Source organism: Phaseolus vulgaris, chromosome 2 (assembly GCF_051622355.1).
Source record: "Phaseolus vulgaris cultivar YP4 chromosome 2, ASM5162235v1, whole genome shotgun sequence".
Taxonomy (NCBI): Eukaryota; Viridiplantae; Streptophyta; class Magnoliopsida; order Fabales; family Fabaceae; genus Phaseolus; species Phaseolus vulgaris.
Window position 1 is genome coordinate 31,758,909 of NC_143499.1, and position 18,233 is coordinate 31,777,141.

Here is an 18,233-nt window from a genome sequence, read left to right on the forward strand (position 1 = left end):
GAGTATTATTGAATAATGGATGTAGTTTTTGTTTATGATATTTATGATATAAATACAATTGTGACCTTTCAAGAGTCCACCATCGCTTTCTCCACCTGTTATTTTTTATTTTTATATATTATATATATAGCTTTCTTATGGTATCATATATCATACACATACACCATTGAAGAATAGTGCAAGCAATATGATCTGTAATAGCGTTTAGAAAATTAATGCATGGAAAGCTACTTAATGGATTATATACAACATTACATGGTCCATGTAAGGGGAACACGTGAAAAGGCTTATAAGGAGGGTAACCGTTACATCTTTCACCAACCATTAAAAATTTAATTTGATTTTTGCGATAGCACACACAGACTCATAGGATTCTTGATATGGCTCAAACAATAAACAAGGTTCCCGTTAGGGAGAAACATTTAGCGACAAAATCGTCATCCTCGTATCGTACCAATCTTTGGGACTGTGGCAGCACGCTCTATGACTCGTTTGAGCTCAACTCCTTCCAACGCCAACTCCACTCCGCTATAGTTAATTCCTCCATAACAAGAACCCTTTCCATGCCTCACTTACCGGAGCGTTCACTTCACGCGCCGCCACACCAGCCTCCTCCACCTTCCATCGCCATGTCACGAAAGTCCTTCAACTTCTCCCGCTCCTTTCACAGACTCATTCGTTCCGTTTTCAAGTCCAACAATAAATCCACCACCACCACCACCACTGGTTTTGAGTTTCCAAGTGCCGGAGAAATACTCCAAAAAGAGCTTCTACGTGGTTTATGATGAGTCTGGACCCGTTCTCTCCACCATCGCCGAAGTTCCAGAGTTTGAGATCGATGCACTCTCGCCGAAGATCTCTTCCCTCGTCAGAAGGTCAGCTTCGGAACGTGTAATTACCACAAATCGCTTAGTTTTAGATCTTAATTAGTTTTTTTTTTCTCTGGCTGGGACATTTGGCTGGGACATTGATTCATTTTCAGGATTTGATTCAACTGAATGTCAATGTCCTTGGCTAAGCTGTTTTTGTTAATTAACCTTAACATGGCGTCGTATTGTATTTGTTTTAATGTATGAAGTAGCATATGTGAAATCAGCGCTTCAATGATTTCTGTTGCAAATATTTTATTCTGTTCCAATGGTTGGCGAGAGGCAAGTTTTGTTTGAATTATGATGTTTCAACTCCTCTCAGTTTTTGTTTTATTTTTATTTAGAAGCCATCAATGGCCTATGTGTGATATTTTGTAAAAGAATAATTATACTCTACCAACATCTTTATAACAATTTTATCATTATATAAGAGAGATAATATATACATATATATATATATATATGTTATTTTCTAATTAAGTTTGAAGTGTATTTTAATAATTTATATTTTATTAAATATATTGTACAATAATTGGAAAATAATATCAAATATCTAAGTTTTTTCCATAAAAAATAAGAGGAGACAAAATTTAGCTATATATTTTTTTAAATTTACATTTATACGTTATTATAAAAATTGACAATGTGTTTACTATTAAAGTGTTGAATAAAATAATTGAAGATAACTTTACATAGGCTTCATCCATTTTATACTTAAAAAATATTATTTTATTATAATATAATATTTTATTTCAAAAAATAGTTGTTAAATAATTATCTGAATGATTATTTTTTATTAAACTGATAAATAAACTTTATTCAACATAGATAATAATATTTGAAAAAAGTTTCATCTACTTCACATCCAAACAAATTATTGTTTTATTATAATATAATATTTTATTTTAATAAACAATTATTAAATATTTTATTATTATTAAAAGTCTCAAATAAATTTTATTCAACATATATGCTCTAGCTGTGGTTGACGTCAGGATTTGAAATTTGAATAAATAAGTTTAAAAAAAACCTAACGTACGAAAATCAGTATCTCAACATTCTGATATATGAATAGAACAATAATTGAATAAATTATGAAAATTTGAAAATAATAGAGAGAAAGACTCTTATTTTGATTGCTCCACAGGGCTCTCGAACACCAACAGATGAATCAGAAAAAATAAATGTTACGAAAATATTTTTACTTTTTCAATGATGTTATGAATAAATTACTTTTTACAATAATATATGTTTCTTTTTATTGCTAAATAAAATGATTAAATACTTTTTAATTTCCAATATTTTTTTTTTAATTTACTTTTAATTATGTTTGTGCATAACTTTTGAAATTTGTGAGAAAATGATAAAATAAGATGTAATAATATATATATTGAGAATTAATTAACTGGAACAGGGAGGGCCATGATAATTGAGAGTAGGTTGGTTATAAATTGAGTGGCAGTGACTATCTCTGCCTTGTAACATTCATGTGGGACCAGCTTAACATTTTCAATCAATTTTTTTTCTATGTACAGTACACGTTTAAGATTTCTCTATCAAAATTAAAGATAACATTTAATTATTATACTTTTAATACAATTTTAAATAAATCATTTATTGTTTTTTTTTCTTTAAATTTAATTTTAAACAATTTTCAATGTATAATAAAAATGAAAGAAAAAATATAATTAAAGAGAAAAATTATATCATCTTAAAGTTTTAAATATATATATATATATATATATATATATATATAAAGTAAATCAATTTTTTTTAAAAGATAAAAATTATAAAGAAACAAGTGAAAAGAAGGAGTATGGGAGAAAAATATTTTAATGTAATTGACATTATTTGGTTAACTAAAAAACATATTAATAAAATATCATTCAAGATCTTGAAAATGTAATAGATTTTGATATTAATTTTGGAAGCAGTAAATCTTTTAAATAAATATATATAGTATAAAATAAGTTGGTAAATGTAATTAAATATTATTTTAGAATTTGAATATGAATTTTTTTACTACTTAGGCCTATTTGTAAAAATATAATTTTCAAAATGCGTAAATCAGCGATATGTTGACCAATTTTCTTGAGAAAATCTTTCTCCAATTACATAGTCAATCTTCTTCGTCTCTTCTAATTACGGGTAGTAAAATTTGTCTCTTCTAATTATGGGTAGTAAAGCCTAACGAACTCTTCATTGTTTATTTTAACCCGCTACATTGTTTATTTCAACTTGCTTGTCTATTTAGGTTCGTTTTCCATAACTCGTAGTTCATATCAATTAAGTGTGAGGCGGGATGGGCTGACCTGCATAACTTAAAAGTCTGTAAAAAAAATTTCTATACCTCCATATTTTCTTCATATAGCTTAATATTTCACATTCCAAAAATTTTACTCACATCTTATTACTCACGTACCATAAAAATAATATTATGAAATCACTTACCTAATACATCTAAATAAAAAATAATTAAATCTATTTAAAAAAAATAATTTATTTTTATTAATTTCTTATATGGATTGATCCGCGCAGATTAATCCTTATGTGGGACGAGTTAGTAAAATCACTTTACATATTTTATAATTATTCTGATTTTTAATATATACAAACCTCAAAATAAAATGAATATATATAAATAACTTTTTTATTATTTAATGTAAGAAAATAATTTAATATATAATATTTTTATTTAATTAACTATAAATTATGTAAACGATATAAGTATGTTTCATTTTTTTTGTCAAAAGATATTTTTTATAGATGACTAAAAAAATTTATTCCATTTATTATTTTTAAAATTATATTAGAATCAAGTTAAATTTTTAAAAAATTTAATAAATATATTTTGAATGGGAGATTTCACATTATTCTATCCCTATCTAAAACATTACACCATGCATCTCCGATATTTCATAATTTATAAGGTTTTTTTACATATTACATTGATGTTACGAATATAACGTATAAAATAGAGAAATTTCAAGCAACAATTATCCAATTATCGTAGCAGACTTTTATATTATTTTCTTTAAAATTTGGAAAGATGATATTGGAAGATAACAAAATTTACAAATAAAAAATAGTATTTAATGAATATCATTTTACAAAATAAAAATTAAAACATGTTATACTAAAACATGTTATAAAAATTGAGAAAAGAAGTCCTTAGTATTATAAACCCTGGAAACAGGTTTTTAGGTTTGAGCAGGCAGTTTCAGAGCACTTCTTCACTGAAAGAGACATGGCGAAGGAACTGTTGACTCTTGATAATGCCACAACCTGCACATCTTGGAACCTTTCCGGTACCAGGCTTGCTGCTGCTTCCGCTGATGGCACTCTTTCAATCTTCGATTCCCGCGATCCATCTTCTTCTTCCTCCCTCCGCTCTACTTTCAAATCTAGGGTTCGTCATTTCTTCCCTGCTTTTCCTTTTCCATTATTAATTCTGTAACTTGGACTAGATTCAGTTTTATTAAAACGCGAATGAATGAATAAATAAATTGTAAGTTTTATGTGTATAGTTTGTTATATACTTACTAAGGTCATGTACAAACAGGAGTTATAGGGTAATTGTTCATTTTAGCTGGGTCATTTCTCATTCTCCTCTCTATGGTTTCTACTTTGTATGTATTTACTTTTCCCTTAAACTGTGAAGGTTCTCGAAGGAAACATCGTGAAGATTGTTTGGATTCCGCCAGAGTACGGTGATGCAGTTGCGTGTATTTCTGCCGATGGAATTGTGTCACTGTGGGAGGAGGTTGCAGAAGGTATCATTAATTGTTTTTTTTTTGTTAGAATTGAATTAATTCTTATGGCAAGCATTCAATGGCTTGAGCTTTGGAACAGAGTTGCTCACTAGCTATTAATTTTTTCTTTTGGTAAAAGGAATCTGGCTTGGTGTTGCAATTTTTGACTGTGTTTATTATTTTGTGGGTAGTTTTGCATATTCTTTACTTTTTTTCAAATCCACGGTTTTAGTTTTCGTGTGATTCCGTTAACATCAATGTGCTACTTTATGAAATCTTATTCAGTTGATGCTGAAATTCTGAAAATTATAGTTACGTCGTTATGTAGATTCCCAGTCTCTTCAGTGGAAAATGTGCAAAAGCTTTGGAAACAGTTCAAGCAAAGTCCTTGATGTTCAATTTGGAATCTCTTTGACTAGTTTGAAAATGGTTAGTTATATGCCTAGTATAATGTCATTGATATTTATTTTGGAACTATGCTTTATCTATTTCTGCTGACTAAGTCGTGTCTGCATTATTATTTAAATGAAATCCCTTGCGCGTGTCATAGCTAATTCAGTAATTATTTCCTCATTGATTAATTAATTAATATTATTCTATGAACATTTTAGGTTGCAGCATATTCAGATGGCAATGTAAGAGTTTTTGAGCTCCTGAACCCCTTAGAACTGAGAAACTGGCAGCTTCAGGTGAAACTGAATATTCAAATATAATATAACTATACCTTCCCTCCGAGTCATGAAATAAGGTACTAAATATTCTTTTATTTTTGTTCTCACATATTAGGCTGAATTTCAAAATGCTATTGAGTCAGTTTCTGCATTTGGAAAGGCTTCGTGCCTCTCTGCTTCCATATCTTGGAATCTGCAAAAGGGTGAAAGCCAGGAATCAAGCTTCCTTATAGGTTTTAATTCAAATACATCAGAGCTTAATTCTTCCAAGGTAACTATAGTCTAATTTTGCCCTGTTATTTTAATGATTTCAGCTGTGGTATCTATACTTGTGCATGTTATGATTATTGCACTCTAGAATTTTCCTCTCCACTTCTCTAAACTGTGCATAACCTTGCCATAGATGCAACTGTGACAATGGGTAAGAGTTCAGTATTTCGGCAGAAAAACATTCCACATCTTTCTTCTATTGGGTTTTGGGGGATGTTTATGTCTTTGACTTAACATTTTTATTTCCCACAGGTATGGGAATTTGATCAGGCTCATCAAAGATGGCTTCCGGTAGCAGAATTGGCAATGCCTGAAGACAAGGGTGATCAGGTTTATGCTGTTGCATGGGCACCAAATATTGGCAGGTAATATGTGCAAAAGTTTAGAAAAATGTCAGTCACATTTATTGGCTGGGACTTCCTCATATAGCCTGGTTGGCAACAACCGGTGGGATAGGTTAATAGCCATGAATCCATGATCTCATGTTCGTCATGAGGAAGTTTGTTATTCTACTAGGCTCGGGATGTGCTTATGTCTAACACCGTTGTCTTTGGGTTGTCAAAGAAATGTGAAAGAACCTGTTCTGTTAGATATTTTATATGCATGCATCAGTAACTGGTATGATTCTTATGTAGACCGTATGAGATCATAGCGGTTGCAACTCACAAGGGACTTGCAATATGGCATCTTGGATTGAATCCTGATCATAATGGAAGACTCCCAGTAGAGAGAGTTGCACTACTCTCAGGTCACGAGGGCATGGTATATGAATGACTTTAAATTTGCCTCTATTTTATATGTTCCCTTCTACTTTTCAATTTGTTTTTACGAGATGATACGGATGTTGAACTTAGCCTCTGATAGCTTTATATGGCAAGTTGTTGCTTAGGTGTGGCAAATGGAGTGGGATATGGGTGGAATGACTTTGGCTACTACAGGTCAAGATGGAATGGTCCGATTATGGCAGTCTAATCTCAATGGCGTTTGGCATCAGCAAGCTGCATTTGAACCCACTTCGTAGCCACGAGCAGTTAAATGCAGCCGATTTATGTGAAAATGAATCTCATATTTTGTTCCCTGTAGAGAAGGTTAAAAGATCTCAGTCTGCTTTTGAATGATGACCGATAATATAAACCACATTCAGTTTGTGAAGTTGTAGCTGGCATGTGTTCTCTAATTTTTTTTTGGCACCCCCAGAGTCAACTATTAAATATGGTAACTTGTATTCTGTTGTAATTTAGGTGGACGACATTTATCCTATTAGATGAAAGATCTCTCACCTAATTATGCTGCTGTTTGTACAAATCACACTTTTGCTTTCTAGTGATTTCTTTTTGATCGTCCGTTTGGGTGGAATGCAACAGAATGTAAAAACGTTCTTTATCGAATTTAGACAAAGTTAAGGGTTGTGGAATGTAATAACCCTCAGAGGTGTAGAGATGATAATTTTAAATTTGGTAAAAAAAAAAGATGTTGCTCCAATTGCAGTTATATGGACCTTACATCACCCAGGCCTACACCTATCGTTATTTTAGGCCCATAAACACAAATAGTTCCTGGGTTCAATTATGGGAAACCTTGACAACAAAAACATGGCTCTTGCTTCCTACACCTAATGTTTAAACCTGTACCCTATGACTTATCTGAGATTATCAAAATGCCCTTAATATGTTTCAAATAAACTCAAGGTTTGGCGGTTCCCCTTATGCGTGAGTGTGGAAACTGTTCAGGTTTCAGTGCGATATATGCCTGTTTTCAGTGGTTGCAATTTTTTTTATCGTTTGTGTGATTTTTTAGTTTTTTGGCAATGTTTTCCGGTGTGGTTTGTGGTGCTTCCTTTGAGTGTTTTCTGATGTGCGTTTGTGGTGGTTGTTCGGTGTTTTTCAGAGTTCCTTGGAGAAGAAAAGAGAGAACTTTGTGGTTTGTTTTTCTTTGGATTTCGAAATTTAGAATAGTTGAAGAAATTGGATTCCGGAATAGAAGGAGAGGGGTGCTGGTGTTGTATTCTAGGTTTGGGATTCTGGAATCGTATTCCAGAAAAGCAATTCTGGAAAGTTGTTCCAAAAAGTATTATATGGAAGTGTGTTTATTTTTTTGTTTTGCAAGAGTTGTTGTATTTGGCTGTTTTATATTAATTGTATTCATGTATATGCACAGGAAGATGGTCAAAATTAGAGGACCAAAATTTCTAAGACTGATCATGTCCGACTAAGTGCATAAGTTAGAAGAAGATGAAGGTAAAGATAATGTTCAACATGTAAGGATGAAGGTTATTTTGGAGGATTAGTGAACAAGTCATTGCTAATTAATCATTACTAATTAGTTATTGCTAATTAATTATGAAAACCATGTGATGAGGCAAATATGGAATGGTGTGATAATAAATGTTGTTGTTATACGATAAGATAATTTAGTGTGTTATTTATAAGATTTGAAATATGAAATTAGATTGGTTATTATAGGGTGAACTTAAATTGAAAATATTAAAATAATAATATTAGAAATTGTAATTATATAAAAAATATGAATTCTCAATATATCACTACTTCAACTAGAAAAACACACCAAACACCGTACTTTAAAGGATGCATGTTAAAAAACATCGGTGGTAGGATTCACTTGCCCAAAAACATATGGAGAAGAATATCTTAACATTTGATAAGTGTCAATTATTATGTTGCTGCTTCCTCTGATTCTATGAATCTGTTGTTACGTAAATTATTTAAATTATTTGTTTTTTAAGGTAAATAATACACATGTTTTTAAAAAAACGAATTCATTATATTGATTTATGGTAAAACCATTTTGTTTACTAAAATTAATAATAAGTTTATTTACTGGGAGTATTATTATTATTTCAAACAAAAATCTCCGACGATCTTAAATTTAAAATATTCAGTGTGATAAATATTCAGTCTGATAAAAAATAAGTTTTCTCTTATCTCTTGGATTAAATCTGTCTCTTTTTATACATTCTCTAATATATATGCTGTACTAATTGAATAATTAAGACTAATTAATCAAAATTACTTAATTTATATTGATATAACATTATTTTTAAATATAAAAAACGGCTAGCAACCTATTATTGTATACCATGTACATAACCTTACAATTATAAAATAGTCACTGGTGTTTTTTATATTCTAAAATAACAAATAATCCGAGGCAAACATTTTTAAAATGACAAATTGAATCACAGAAGAAGGGAAGTACTTTGTTAACCATTCAGGGTAAGCCTTAAATTTTTCTGGGTCATCCCGATTCTGCAATATGTAGTTACAGAAAAAAATGCGATTTTCCGTTGGTTAATCTTCCGGGTGCATCAGAATTCAGACATCTTCCGTTTGATGTTCTAAAGAAGTTTTGTTTACAGAAATTCGTCACTAATTCACTTTGAAAACAATATTTTGAATGAGAAGGTTGGCCCCAGCATTTTAAGCGGTCCTTTCACACTACAAAATCGCTTCTCTGAATACTAACATGGTTATTTTAGAATGAACAAAAAACACACCGGCATTTATTTATGTTGTCTGGAGTCTAATACATCATCATGCGGTTTCTTTCTCGTTTCTTCAAATGCAAACCATAATTTCTACAAAAGGAGGATATATTGCCAATTTATTCCACTATACAAACTGTAATTGATGATATAAACAAAGATACAAACTCTAATATAAACAAAGAGTATTTTTGTATGTGTAAATAAAGAAGATTATGTATTGAAAAAAGGTTGTAATGTATATTTTTTTTTTTTACAAACACTACGAAATTCATTCTCTCAATTGCACTTACGATTGAAGGGAAAAATTGCACCAATTCCCAGTGCATCGAGTGAGAAATTAAAGTAAAAAATTGTAGAATTGGTGGTTGATGCATCAGCTAAAACGATCCCAGCAGCATCAGAATCAGGGCACGGCTTGTCAAAGACCCTGTCGAATTCATCATGTAGGGTGAAAGACGGAGACACAAAGTAATTTGATTCAGGAGTGTTCGGAGATAACAAGGATGTTTGAGCAATGGTGCTGAAAAAGGGATCATTCTCTGGTTCCAAGGAAGGAAAAAAGGTGTGGTGGTTGTTATCTTGTGTCATGCATTCAAAAGAAGGGAATAGATGTGGCGTTATGTTATCCGTTTCTGCAGACAACGTGTTTGTGTAGTTTGTGAGCCTTTCTTGCGATGACTGTGCAAAATGAAACTGAACGTCACTATCACAACCTTGCTGTTCCTCTTCCATTTCTGCTGATTTTGGTGATGGAACGGCACCATTTCCCTTATAACAGATGTGGCTTCCTCGGTAACTGATGTCAAAGACATTGGGGTCTTCTTCTGATCTCTGCACTTGCTTCTTCGCCCAGCAGCCCGTAGTTTTGCTAAATGTGCACCTATAGTAGCTTCTGCAAATGTAACAATCCATTGTTAATTGCTGTTGTGAGTTCATGAGCCAAGCCCGATCATGTTGTGAAATGGTTTTAATGTCGATTTATTCAAATAATGGTTATGAACTTATCAGTCTCATTGGTTTATAACTGAAAAACTGTGAGGTTATAGATCGAAACTGATCATGTGTATAAATAGATTGACTACCGATACTTATAGTTAAAAGATATTAATCTGATATCAGCACAAATCAAGAAATCTAAAAAAAAAGGAAAGAAAATACTATTATATATAAGAAAAAGAAAACAAATCACAGTAGATACAATACTTAGAATTAGAATCACTCTTTTTTGTTTAACTATATGCCCTAGTAAGGTTTTTTTTAGTGACAAACTTTGAAAAAATTCACCTGGGATGTTTTGCAGTGAGGATCTTTTTCTGTCCGTATTTTCTCCAGCTGTAACCATCGTGGAGAGGCTCTTCAACCCCATCTTGGATCTTCACTCTAACCTGTTCCGTCCATTTGGACATACTCTTTCTGAATCGAAATCTTCATGACTGTTAGTTAGTACGAATAGATATATATATATAACATAACCAATGTTAAATTATCAATGATGTGTCTTGTGGGCCTATAAAAATCTCTACCTTTTCTTTGCATTTTGATTTAGTTCTTGATCATCCTTGCGGGCACCTTCATAGTCCTCATGATCAAGACTTTGAGTTAGTTGCTGCATGGCTTCTTCTGAGTTTGAATTTGGTGCATTCTGTGTTAGAATAAGCAAAGCCTTGTCAAAAGAAGACAATATCCTCTGCAGTAGTGAGTCCCTAGTCTCAACCGAAGAGGGTATATTCAAGTATTCATTCAACTTTGTTGCCAACTCCAACCCCTGAATTAGCTCACCCATCAGTGCTTTCTGCTCACAACTTTTTCCACTCTCCATTCTTATTGTGATTCAGCAATATGGTGATTGATCTTGTGCACTAAGTTTTGAAGTTTAAACTGATTTGTTAGGACAGAAAATTGAAGTGGCAAAAGCTTAGTGAGAGGAGGGTTTATGGTAAATGATGAAGGAAAGGAAGAGCATGTATTCAATGGTTAAATGCAAGTAATGGAGAAGTGAGTTTTTGAGGTGAGACTGGTGTTTTGTCAGTGTGCAAAACAATGCTGACCAAGTCCACAAGCCAGCTTCATGAGTTAGTGATGGTGATAAATGATTTCTCCTTTAGGAAAATATACTTTTAGAAACTTTTAGATATATACCATTCTTATCTATTCATTTAAAAATAAATATATATAATAAAAAACAAATTTAAAATTAAATAATATGAAAAAATATTAAAATAATAATATTAAAAATTATAATCTAATTGTATAAAAAATATAAGTTCTCAATATATCATTATCTTTTTTTATTAATATGATAAATTTAAAGATGGAGTAAAAAAAGATAAGGATACGTTAACAACTCATATCTTTTATACAATATTTTAATATTTTTTATATTATTTAATTTTAAATTTATATTTTATTATAAATATTTATTTTTAAACTCAAAAGCAATGAATAACATTTCTCTCGACTAAGAATACACAGAGGAGAGAATTTTCAAAATTGAATCTGAGTTTTTCCACCTCTCATTCTTCTTCTCTTGTCTTATATCATTTTCTTCTAGAAGTTAAAGGCCCATATGAAAAGGAAAGAACAAGAATCATTTCACTTTCTTGTTTCTTATTTTTTTTTTTTTGATAAAAAAAAAATTCACTTTCTTGTTGTATAACTTGATCAAGGGTTAGGATTTTTTAGCGTGAAAGAAATAATTTCAGACTGTAGTTTGTTTCCGTGCAGTTTTTTTTACTAAAAAATACTTTTATTTCATTTTTTATCTGACTTCTAGAACAATATATTGTTTTCTTTATGTGTCTTCTTTTAACTATTGATAACATTTCTATTTATGATTTAAACGTATTATACACTTGCCATTAGTGTGAAAACAACACCATTGAGGTTACCGAATAATTAAAAAAAATAAAAATTGAGGAGTATGATTTTTTTATCAACTAGCAAATTTCCTCCTCCTTTTATCAAATTGGAGTTACTTCAAATAAATTATGAATACAAGTAAATTTAACCATTTTTGTTATGTCACATAACTTTTGTTATTCTAAATTCAAGTCTAAATATGATACTATTTTTTATTGAAAATAAAGTTGTATTTATATGATATAACTTCAGTTTAAAACAATTTTTGCTGATTTTTTTTAAAGAAATTGTAAAATAAATAATTAAATTATTTAAAAAAATAAAAATTATACGAAAAAAAGCTTTTAAATGATCATAAATTTTGATGAAAGAAAACTTATTAAAATTTTTAAGAATGAAAGTTATTCAAAATCACATAGAATGCCAATGACCAGTTCTTATTAAGGATTGGAAATACCAAAATTATAAAATATCAACCATTTATTAATATTTTTATTTGTTTAGTATTTTTTAGGAATTTTGTGTGTGTATATTTTAAACTTTTAGTTTACGTTTTCAACATCATTTTTAATTAATTTTTCAACTAAAAATAACTAAATATTTCTTTCTTAATTTTATTAATTTTATTAAATTAATAATTCAATTCATTATTCTATTTTTTTAAAATAAATAAACTTATTTTTTTTATAAAAAAAACGTAAAGTTCGTTTCATCCTTACATGATTTTATTATGACTTGCTTTGAATTAAAGTTGTGTCCCTTAAATGTTACTTTATTTAAAAAAAAGTATTGATCAAAATCATGTTAAAGTTATTTCAATTTGATACGATTTTACTTTCATAAAAAATATAATATAACTTTTTTACAATAAAATCGTGTTATATTAACACGATTTACCAATATTCATATCCCAAATTTAATAAATAATTAAAATGTTGATAAAAATTTGGGAGTGAACATAAAATTTCTTTTTTTTTAAAACATTGGGAGAAAATTCAGATTTAATTGACGGATACTAAATAAGACTAAGTTCAATCCTAAGAAAATGTAATGCAAATAATTTTCAAAGTGGATATTAACACCACAAATAGTAGAAAACACTCACTTCACAAACTAATAAAATTATATTTTAATTATATTTAATTTATTTTTTAATTTTAAATATTATTATATTATTATAATATAGTGTCAAATACATATTTTTACTGTGTGGTGTAACAAAAAAGAATTCCTAATTTTCACGTGCTTTTGAATTAAAGCCCTTATATTTGTAAAGCCTTTCGGTTCCATTACTTCATCTTTTATTTTCTTCTTCTGTCGCTGTTCTTGCAATTTCTTTTACAATTTCTCTCTCAGTATTTATCTTTATTTTTTTTTCAGTATGCTTTTATTTATTTTGGTTTTATCAATCCTATTTATAGTTAAATATTTTTTGGAACTTGTATTTTTTTTCCAATGTTAAGAGCATCTCTGATTTTTCTTTCTTGATTGTTTGCTCTTTTTCACTTTATTAATATTTACTAGATTTTACTTCAAACTTGTTTCAGATTATTTATTTTATTTGAGCTTGATTGTGATAAAAAAAATTATATTTATACGCAGTAAATAAATTCTAAATTATTTATTGATATTTGTATATAATTAGTCTTAAGTGATAAGATTTATTTAGGTACATCATATTATACTTATTATACAATCCCTCATTCTAGAAATATATGACTTATTTAGAAAACATGGGAATATCACATATCACTACACAATTCTTCAATTTTGAGGGATAAGACTTCTTTAGAATAAGTTGAAATTGGTGAAAACATGTTAAAAAACACAATGTTGAAAATATAAAATTATTAGAAAAAAATATGTTTACATATATATATATATATATATATATATTAAACTAAATGTCAAATTTATTTTTTTAAATGAAAATAAACCTAATATATAGAACACTATTAGAAAATAGAAAACATCATTTTTAATTAATTTTTCAATAAAAAATAACTAAATATTTCTTTCTTAATTTTATAAAATTTATTAAATTAATAATTCAATTTTTTTTAAAATAAACAAACTTATTTAAGAAAAAAAGAGAGAAAAGTTAAGTTCTATCATCTTACATGATTTTATTATGACTTTGAATTAAAGTTGTGTCACTTGTTTTGTAACACTACTTTCACTACAAGAAAATCATGAAATATAAACCAATTTTTAGAAACTAAAATAATTAATTGTAATAGTAAATAAATTAGAGACCATTTTAGAAACCAAAAAAAAATAGTTTTTATTATTGTTAAATAGTTTCTAAATTGGTATTTAATTAGTAATCAAGGTTTTAATTACCAATTATTTAGTTTCTAAATTTGGTAGCAAAAACTTTGGTGGTTAATTAGATACCAATTTAGAAACTATTTAACAATAATATAAATTAATTTAGAAACCATTTTTTTTTAAGTTTTTATAATGATTTCTAATTTAGTTACTATTGCAACTTATTTCTATTTCATAATTTTTTTTATTGTTTACTTAAAATAATTATTGATCAAAATCATGTTAAATTTTAATTTGATACGATTTGACTTTCATAAAAATTATATTAATATAATATAACTTTTTCACTATAAAATCGTGTCGTATTAACACAATTTATCTATATTCATAACTCAAATTTAATAAAAAATTAACGTTTTGATATATAGTTGGGAGTGTGTATAAAATTTATAAATATGGGTATAAAATTTCTAAATGTGGGACTTGCTTTGTTGAAAGAATTGAGAGAAAATTCAGATTTGATTGATGGATATGCTAACAGACACCAATAAAGACTAGGTTCAATCCTAAGCAAATGCAATTCAAATAATTTTCGGAGTAGTAATATATTAACACTAGAAACTAGAAACAGTAGAAAACATTCATTTCACAAATTAATTAAATAATATTTTAATTATATTTAATTTATTTATACAACTTCTTGACAATAAAATCGTTTCATATTACCACAATTTATCTATATTCATAATTCAAATTTAATAAAAAAATTAAAATGTTGATAAAAAATTGGGAATGGATATAAAATTTCTTGCATTTTTGAAAACATGGAAGAAAATTCAGATTTAATTGAAGGACACTAAGACTAAGTCCAATCCTAAGCAAATGTAATGCAAATAATTTTCAAAGTGGTGATATGTTAACACCACAAATAGTAGAAAACATTACTTCACAAACTAATAAAATAATATTTTAATTTTAAATATTATTATATTATTATAATATAGTGTCAAATACATATTTTAAATGTGTGGTGTGAAAGAAATTTTTTCCTAATTTTCACGTGCTTTTGAATTAAAGGACTCCATCCTATTTTTTGAACTTGAATTTTTTTTCCAATGTTAAGAGCATCTCTGATTTTTCTTTCATGATTGTTTGCTCTTTTTCACTTTATTAATATTTACTAGATTTTACATCAAACTAGTTTCAGATTATTTGTTTTATTTGAGTTTCATTGTGATAAAATAAATTATATTTATACAAAGTAAATAAATTCCAATTTATTTGTTGATATTTGTATATAATTAGTCTTAAGTGATATACCTATTATACAACCCCTCATTCTAGAGAGATATGACTTATTTAGGACAGATCGAAATATTACATATCATTACACAACTCTTCAATTTTGAGCAATAAAATTTCTTTAGAATAAGTTGAAATTGGTAAAAATATGTTAAAAAAATCATGTTAGAAATATAAAATTATTAGAAAAAAATATGTTTACATATATAGTAAACCAAATGTCAAATTTATTTATTTTAAATGAAAATAAATCTAATATATAGAACACTGTTAGAAAATATAAAACATGTAAATAAATATATCTATAAAAAGATTAATATGAGGACAATTTAGTTTCTAGAAGGATAACAATTTAGTACTATATCACCAAATATATCAATACATGTTAAAGTAGCACATAGACATAGAAATAGAAAATAAAATAACATACCTCTTTCACCATGAGGAATCGCAACTGCTACTTTATCTATTATTGATCTTATTTATAGTCAAGTATTTTCTTCGACTTATAATTCTTTTCCCAAGGTTAATGTGTGCATCTTGACTTATGTTCATTTTATTAATTATCTTCTTAATTTAACAATTATTTGGTTTTGATTATACTTGTATTAATATTTATTACATTGTCAGTTATTGGTCAAAATTACTTGTACTAATAGTTATTATATTGTCCTTTAAATTTGTTAAAGATAATGTATTTTATTTTATCTTGATTGTGATAAAGTCACTCTATAATTATACGATATAAATATACTCCAACTTGTTTATTGGTATTTATATATTAATCCCAATTAGTCTTAAGAAAATAAGACTTACAAATAAAAATTAAATTTAGATATAAAAAATTATTAGTCATTATACTAACTAAATTAGATATTAATTTAGAGACTAACAAATTAATTGTATTTAAAGTGATTTATATTATTAATAAAAATTTATAAAATGATTTATAAATTGATATATAAATTAGCTACCCAAGTTTTAACTACTAATAATTTAGATTTTAAATTAGTTTTTAGAAGACTAATAAAGACTAATTTATAATATAAAGCAGTAAGTAACTAAAAATCTTGGTAGTTAATGGTCAGAAATTTAGAAACTATTTTATAAATTTTTACTAATAATATAAACTAGTTTGGATACAAATGATTTTTAGTTTATAAAATGGTCTCTAATTTAGTTAAATAGTAATTAATTATTTTAGTATCTAAAATTAGTTTATGATTAATAACAATTCTACCTATCATTATAATTCTCAAAATCATATCATAAAGTATATAATGTAATGATCTTTTTCTTTATTGTTTATTGCTAAAGAAAAAATAAAATAGAGTTTTGACTTTTGTCCTTTAATTTTCTCATTCAAATAAATGTAGTGTTATGGTTTATTGTAATGTTGTAAAAATATAAATGAATATTGAAATGATTATGAATGATATACAAATTCAATTGATGTTACAGAGTTAAGGGTAATTGATGTTTGTGATTAAGAAAGGTATCGTTTTTCCATATTATTTAGTCATTCACGTGCAAGGGAAGAATGGTTCACGTTGTTTGCACAGGGAAGAAAAATTTGTCTACACTAACTTCCTACAAATTGACATTAATAACTTTGCATCAAGATCCGTCCCTCTACATTGTACCTTTCAAATTACCCTAATTTATAAAATCAAAATTTAAATACAAGAGATTCTTATAATAAACCACATTATACTCACTCATAGTACATAATATGTTTCTTTGAAAAAATATTAATATATATTTTCTGTTGTTTTTTTATCGTATAGATTTATGCGTTGTTTATGTATTTTAGTAATGACTTCAGTAATTTAAAATTATTTATAATCAGACATACCCTAAAAAAATCATGAAATAAAAATCAATTTTAGAAATAAAAAATAATTAGTTGTTATAGGGATTAAATTAGAGATCATTTTAGAGATTAAAAAAAAATTGGTTTATAAATTAGTTTTTATGGTTGTTGAATGGTTTCTAATTAGCAACCAGGTTTTTGCTACCAAAATTTAGAATCTAAATAATTAGTAGTTAAAACCTTGGTAGCTAATTAGATATCAATTTAAAAACGATTTAACAATAATAAAAACTAATTTTTTTTAATTTATAAAATGATGTCTAATTTAGTTACAATTACAACTAATTATTAATTTTTTTTTAAAATTAGTTTCTATTTTATGATTTTCTAATATGAGGATTTATAAATTATATTTAATATGAGTAAATATATTTACATATAAACCTTGAAATTAAAATAATAAATTTTGCTATCGTTTCCAATGAATGTATAAAATTTATGAGTAATTTTAAAATCCTTTATAAATTACTGATACAGTAATAAAATGTATAAAGTTAATAGTTATTTGGAGGTGATACTAAAAATTAAATAAGAAAAATACAATATTGTTTTTTTAATTCAAAATCAATTTGGCAAAACCATACACGCAACATATAAAGGTTCAGATGAGACATCTTTTACTCGCGTATGCATTTCATTCCATCATAATGTATAAATGGTGCTGTGAAGTGAATATCATTTTGTGTTCATCTTATTTCTTCTATTTTTATTTGGAAATATCATATTTTTGTGTCGATTTTTTTAAAAAAAATCCTATAATTTTCTTCGTTAAGTCTTTCTCATTTAGTAATGGTACCGTATCTATTTTAACATTTTATTTAATGATTTATAATTCACTACTATTTATTTATTTATTTGGAA

At 27.4% G+C, this 18,233-nt stretch overlaps 2 protein-coding genes and 1 non-coding gene across 5 annotated transcripts; 2 read left to right on the plus strand and 1 right to left on the minus strand.

The window, feature by feature from the left end:
* The first annotated feature begins 225 nt into the window (after positions 1-225).
* Positions 226-1,170, plus strand: LOC137809369 (uncharacterized). Its single transcript, XR_016519038.1, has one exon. It is a non-coding gene; the product is annotated as an uncharacterized LOC137809369 (transcript).
* Positions 1,171-4,026: 2,856 nt separating this feature from the next.
* Positions 4,027-6,898, plus strand: SEH1H (Transducin/WD40 repeat-like superfamily protein). Of its 3 annotated transcripts, XM_068613250.2 has the most exons (9): positions 4,034-4,278; positions 4,531-4,642; positions 4,950-5,050; positions 5,233-5,310; positions 5,408-5,563; positions 5,815-5,927; positions 6,198-6,324; positions 6,452-6,622; positions 6,659-6,685. In XM_068613250.2, the coding sequence occupies exons 1-8, from the start codon at positions 4,117-4,119 to the stop codon at positions 6,581-6,583; spliced, it is 981 nt and encodes a 326-aa protein (XP_068469351.1). In that variant the 5' UTR covers positions 4,034-4,116; the 3' UTR covers positions 6,584-6,622; positions 6,659-6,685. The 3 variants fall into 3 exon arrangements, with proteins under 3 accessions (XP_068469350.1, XP_068469351.1, XP_090154725.1); XM_068613249.1 differs by having other exon boundaries at positions 4,027-4,278; positions 6,452-6,898; XM_090298599.1 differs by having other exon boundaries at positions 6,441-6,898.
* A 2,432-nt stretch (positions 6,899-9,330) lies between these two features.
* LOC137809370 (putative WRKY transcription factor 41) lies at positions 9,331-11,025 on the minus strand. Its single transcript, XM_068610493.2, has 3 exons — positions 10,591-11,025; positions 10,352-10,480; positions 9,331-9,959 (listed from the first exon to the last, which is right to left on the minus strand). The coding sequence occupies exons 1-3, from the start codon at positions 10,884-10,886 to the stop codon at positions 9,344-9,346; spliced, it is 1,041 nt and encodes a 346-aa protein (XP_068466594.1). The 5' UTR covers positions 10,887-11,025; the 3' UTR covers positions 9,331-9,343.
* Between the last annotated feature and the right edge of the window lie 7,208 nt (positions 11,026-18,233).

What these genes read in the sequence shown, in the direction of transcription:
- SEH1H (XM_068613249.1), top strand. Translation starts at nt 4,117, where the DNA reads ATGGCGAAGGAACTGTTGACTCTTGATAATGCCACAACCTGCACATCT. An exon ending in CAGAGCTTAATTCTTCCAAG is followed by an intron (nt 5,564 to 5,814) that starts GTAACTATAGTC and finishes TATTTCCCACAG; the next exon opens with GTATGGGAATTTGATCAGGC. An exon ending in TCTCAGGTCACGAGGGCATG is followed by an intron (nt 6,325 to 6,451) that starts GTATATGAATGA and finishes GTTGTTGCTTAG; the next exon opens with GTGTGGCAAATGGAGTGGGA.
- LOC137809370 (XM_068610493.2), bottom strand. Translation starts at nt 10,886, where the DNA reads ATGGAGAGTGGAAAAAGTTGTGAGCAGAAAGCACTGATGGGTGAGCTA. An exon ending in AATCAAAATGCAAAGAAAAG is followed by an intron (nt 10,481 to 10,590) that starts GTAGAGATTTTT and finishes ATTTCGATTCAG; the next exon opens with AAAGAGTATGTCCAAATGGA. An exon ending in CTCACTGCAAAACATCCCAG is followed by an intron (nt 9,960 to 10,351) that starts GTGAATTTTTTC and finishes TTACATTTGCAG; the next exon opens with AAGCTACTATAGGTGCACAT.